At 44.0% G+C, this 5,748-nt stretch overlaps 1 protein-coding gene across 1 annotated transcript in view; it reads left to right on the plus strand.

The window, feature by feature from the left end:
• BST1 (bone marrow stromal cell antigen 1) overlaps positions 1-5,748 on the plus strand; it is a gene marked incomplete at its 3' end in the record, with an annotated part of 17,710 nt that overhangs the window by 3,813 nt on the left and 8,149 nt on the right. The window contains exon 3 of the mRNA XM_006873815.1: positions 2,508-2,643. Within this exon, the coding sequence (XP_006873877.1) occupies positions 2,508-2,643 (136 nt within the window). The remainder of the gene's footprint in view (positions 1-2,507; positions 2,644-5,748) is intronic.

A 5,748-nucleotide genomic window follows, 5' to 3' on the forward strand; every position in this document is an offset into this window, starting at 1 on the left:
CTGTTTCTGGACTGTAAGATTAACTACTCCCCCATTTTTGTTACAAAACTTCTACCTTTACAATTGTGACAGTTGCAATTAGTCATGATAACATATACTCACTATTGAATCATAATCTTATCCCCATCTCCTTTCACCAAAACCCTCTAGACAAGATGAAAACTATTCAGTACACTCCACCTCTTTAAGATGACATTTTTTTTTTAGGACAACGGTGGCTCAGTGGTAGTAGTCTCACCTTCCATGTGGGAGACCCAGGTTTGATTCCAGGCCAGTACACATCATGTACGACTATTAAGTCTGCCAGTGGACACTTGCATGTTGCTATGAGGAAGACCCCCAATGAGATGGATTGGCCAGGTGGTAGCATCGATGAACTCAAGTGTGGCAACAGTAGTGAGGTTGGCCCAGGACCGGACATTGTTTTGTAAAGCTGTACATAGGGTCACTATAAATCAGTGCCAACTTGATGGCACTTAACAACAACAACAACAGTGGTGCTAAACAGGTTTCAGTGGCGCTTCCAGACTAAGAAGGATTATTAAAATAGACCCGGTGATCTACTTCTGAAATGCAGCCAATGAAAACCCTAGAGATCCCAATGGTCAGAGCTACATCAGATCATGGTGGTGTGGGTCCAGGAGGCATTTCCTTCCATTGTGCACGGGGTAGCCATGAGTCAGAGGCCAACTCCATGGCAGCTAACAAGACGGTACTCTCTGTTTTCTTAAGAAAGTACCACTTTCCCCAAAAAGAAAACACAAAAACTCACATATCTATGTTCTGTCTGCCCTCCTAGAGGAAATCTATGGAAAGTGCTTGCTTAGAATGGTACCTTTCATTTGAAGAAAGTCAGCAACCATTACTACTTTTCTAATAATAATGCTGAGCCTAATTTTTCCATTGTGTTCTATTGGTAAAGGTAGGCAAGATGTAAGAGATTGAAAGCTTGGTTTTTAGTTATATGTTGTAGTTTGAGCTTTGCTGCCTCTCAGACTGTGAACAGGGTGACCTCGCTCTGCTCTCACCGATGTGCTAATAGGTCATTCTCTGTGCCGGGCATTACACTAAGGATTGAGGATGCCACAGGGGAAAACAGCCCCTGCACCCTGGCACTTCCAGTCGATGGCTAGACAGCTGAAATAGAGGATCAGATGAGATAACAAGTAGACTGTTGTTATTTGTATTCGTTCTATGGAAATCACTTCAGAAATATCATAATTGTTTTTGGTATTAGGTGCCATCGAGTTGTCTCTGATTCATAGTGACCCGGTCCTGAGGCAGACTCACAATTGTGCTGCCACTGTGCCAATCCGTCTTGTTGTTAAGTGCCGTCGTGTCAGTTTTGACCCATAGCGACCCTGTATAGGGTTTCCAAGTAGCTGCTGGTGAGCTTGAACTGCCGACATTGTGGTTCAAACCGACTTTGCAGTCCAGCACATTAACCCACAGCACCATACCAGGACTCTGTAAATCATATGATTATCAGGTGCAAAATGGCCAATACCAGTTAATTTTAGCTTACTAATGTCTAGGATATCAAAATTCCATTTAGTGTGTCCCATCTTCCAGTTTTCCTAGATTCATACTTCATACATTCCATGCTGTTTATGAGTGGATGTTGACAGCTGTCTCTCCTCATTTTGTACTGTGCTCCATCAGCAAATGAAGGTCCCGAAAGCTCTACTTCATTTGCATCATCAGGGTCCACCCTACTTTGAGGAGACACCTCTTCCCTCGTCATATCTTACGTGTTTTCCAATCTTAGGGGCTCCTCTTCGGGCACTATATTTGACAATGTTCCACTGCTATTTATAATGTTTTCATCTCCTGGTACTGTATCTGACAATGTTCCGTTGGTATTCCTAAGTTTTTCAGTGGCTAACCATTCCGAAGCAGTCCGCCTCTCCTTCCTAGTCTGTCTTAGTCCGGAAGCTCAGCTTATACCTGTCCACCATGAGTGACCCAGCATCACAGCAACATTCAAGCTGGTGCAATACAACAAACAAACAGACAAACAGTGGAGGAAATACCATGTAAAACATAGAATAAAAGGAGTGTGTTTTGGAAAGAGTTATTTTATTACTATTATTTTTAACGGCTGCATTGTGACATCTCTGGAAGGAGAGAAAGGGCTCTTGATCCCCTTTTTCCAGATGTCAAAACTGAAGGTCTAGGGGATGAGATGACCCTGTCAGGAGCACACAGCCTGCATCTAACAAAGCCACTGTCCACCCTCCTCCCATCCTGGATCTTTATAATCCAGGAATCGGTCCACAAATTTGTGCTATGGGAAAAGTAATAACATTTGTTGCCCTGGTCATCAATGTGGGAGATGTGGTAACATTCTTATAATGGTAAATAAAAGATAAGATTAAAAAGAGTTTGTTGTTGTGCAGCAAGTCTGAGCTGAATAGAAAATTGGGTTGCCTGACTTGTCTTGATACAGTGCCTGAAAAACCTGGTTATGATTTTATTTTGCATTTACGTTTTGTCTTTTCCCTTAGTCCCTGTTCTGGGAAAATAACCACCTTCTTGTGACCAGCTATTCAGAGAATGCCCGCCGCTTCATGCCTCTGTGTGATGTTCTGTATGGCCGGGTAGGAGATTTCATGAGCTGGTGTCGGCAGAAAAACGCCTCTGGTAAGATTCCTGCACAGATAGCAAGAAAAACAAGTTGTTAAGTGCTATCGAGTGGGTTCCTACTCATAGCAACTCTGTATAGGGTTTCTGAGGAGCGGCTGGTATGTTTGACCACCAACCTTTTAGTTAGCAGTCCAGTGCTTATCTTTTAGTGCCATGCATTTATCACGTGTATATTCATTTACATAAATTTTTAAAAATGTTAGATGTATTTATTAACTTTTTCTTATGATTTGGTAAAAGTTTTTAGAGCAAATTGATTTTCCATTCAACAATTTGTGCAGATTTTGTTTTGTCTACGTTGATTGTAGTTGTTAAGTGCTGTTGAGTCAGTTCTGACTCATAGTGACCCTGCATAGGGTTTCTGAGGAGCAGCTGGTGAACTTGAACTGCCAACTTCGTGGTTCAAACTGACTTTGCAGTCCAGTGCATTAACCCACAGCCTCACACTGTGATCCCCACAGTGTGACAGACCTCTTCCCACTCTCTCCCATGTTTCCCATTTCTGTCTGTCCTTCTTTCCTGTTCTTTTACCTTCTGAGCTTTATCCCAGGGAAAATGCTGTCCTTGTCATCTAAAGACTATAGGCCTGTCTATTGTGTGGTTGAAAGATGAGCCAAGGGGATGAATTGGACTGCAGGTTTGAATGGTGTCTTAAGGGCCAGAGGCTCGGGGCCTCTACCAATCCCTCTCCAATCGGCAAGCTTGGCCTTTTAATATATATATATATATATATACAAATAATCCATTTATATCCATTTATCTCAGTTATTTCCTTCTAAACCCTCTGGGGTAGATGTTTGTTGTTAGGTTTTGTCAAGTTGTTCCGACTCAGCTATTCCATGTACAATACAACAAAACACTGCCTGGTCCTGCACCAACCTCACAGTTGTTACTGTTTGGGTACATTGTTGCTGCCACCCACGGTGTCAGTAGTAGTAATAATAGCAACAATAAGTAATAATAATGCATAGCACCTGATTTATGCTAGATACTTTTCTAATCACTTTATATATAAACTCACTCAATCCCTGCAGCAGCCCATGTGATTGCTGTTAAGTGCTGTTGAGTTTGCTCTGACTCAAGGCAACCCTGCATGGGGTGTTCTGAGGTGGATTTGAACTACTGACCTTGCAGCTCACGCCGACCTTGCATTCCAGTGCATTATCCTTTAGTGCCAATGCTATTCTAATCCTTATATTTGCAGATGAGGAAACTGAGGCACAGAAAGGTTAACAAACTTGCTCAGAGGTACACAGCTAATACACAGCAGAGTCAGGTGGTCTGTCAATTCTGCACAACTTTGTCTCACCCTTCCCATTTTCCAGAGGGGAAAGCTGAGGCTTAGGGAAGGTAAGTAACCAGCAGTTGTAGGGTTAGGATTCCTCTTTTGTATTCAGGTTTTAGGGCGATTCTGAAGCCAGTATTCTTTAACCTCAAATCAGACTGTCAGCCAATAATTCCAAGATGAACATCACAATAAAAGTTAACATCACGAGACCTGCCCTGCCAGCACAGACTCACTCTCCCCATTCATCCAGCACAGTCCTAGGTGCTGGCCAAACGGTGGCCTAGTCCTCAGGGAACGTGTAGTCTGCTAGGAGGAGGATTGACTGGCATGGCGCATGCGCGAATGGAAGAAGAATGGCGATGTTGAGGAGAGTTGATTCCCAGGCACCTGGGAGGCTTATTGGGCTCAGGCTGAGCCTGTGGGGAGGAGCCGGGGGAAGTCCCATAAGGAAAGAAGTAGGGGAGATGTTCTTGCCTCTCTGGGTAGCGTGGTTACTTCAAGGGTTAACTTAATCTCCTTCCTGTTGCTTTTTCCTTCCCTTAACTATCCATCCAACGGAGACAATTTGTAGAGTACCTGCTATGGACCAGGCCTTCTTCTAGATGCTGGGAACACAAGCGAAACAAAAAGGGGAATACTACTTCATCCTTACAACATAGAGAGTGTATAGAAAAGATTAACAGACAAGTAAAGCACATATCATTTCCTAAGATTTATAGGTGCTACAGAGAAAAGAATTCATTCCAATTCGTAGTGACCTTGTATAGGGCTTCCAAGGAGCAGCTGGTGGGTTTGAAACACCACCCTTGTGGTTAGTAGTTCAGTGCTTATCGTACAGTGGCACACCAGGACTCCAACAACAGAGAAAGATAAAACAGAGAAAGAAGATAGGAAGTGTTTGCTTTTGAGAGAAACAGAGCTGTTGAAATCTCACATGTATGCCCAAGGAAGGCCTCCCAACAAAGCTGGTGTTGAAGCCAACCCCAGAAGAGGATGAAGAAGGCCATTTCCTGACAAAGGCCATGTGGTAGGAGCAGGTCTGGATGACTTACAGAATCTTAGCCTCGTAGTTCCCCAGTGCTGTTGTCACAGAAATACCACAAGGGGATGGGATGGCTTTACCAAACAGAAATTAGTTTTCTTACAGTTTAGGAGGCTCCAAGTCTGAACTTAGGGTCCTGGCTCTTAGGGAAGGCTTTCTCTCTGTGTCATCACTTGACGATGGTCCTTGTCTCTTCAACTGTTTCTTGGGGCCTTGCAGATCTTGCGGTGCCACGTCTCTCTTCGTAATCTGCTCCTGGCAGCCGCTCCTTGGGAAAGGACGTGGCAGTCTGCTCTCAAAACGATGACAGCCTGTCCCGTGGTGCCACTGGGAATCGGAACCAACTTGAGGATTCCAATAGGCAATGAGTTTGTTATTTGGTGGTACTCACAATAATCCTAGAGACCTGGTATGGCACTGTAAGATAAGCACTGGGCTACTACCTGTAAGGTTGGCAGTTCAAATCCACCACTGCTCCTCACAAGCCCTATACAAGGTTGCTATGAGCTAGAACTGACTCAAGAGCACTTACCAATAGCACATTAATCATTAGGAAGTGTGGTGGCTCTGTAGGGTAAGCACTGGACTGCTAACCACAGATCGATGGTTTGAGACCTCCAGCTGCTCCACAGGAGAATAATGAGACTTTCTACTTCCACAAAGATTTACAGTCTCAGAAACCCTACACAGGGTACCTATGAATCAGACTGACTGGCTGGCACTTAACTACAATGATCACAGTGGAGTCCTGGAGTCCTGGTGTGGCGCTGCA

The sequence above is a fragment of the Chrysochloris asiatica genome, unplaced genomic scaffold, assembly GCF_000296735.1.
Source record: "Chrysochloris asiatica unplaced genomic scaffold, ChrAsi1.0 scaffold00256, whole genome shotgun sequence".
NCBI classification, from domain to species: Eukaryota; Metazoa; Chordata; class Mammalia; order Afrosoricida; family Chrysochloridae; genus Chrysochloris; species Chrysochloris asiatica.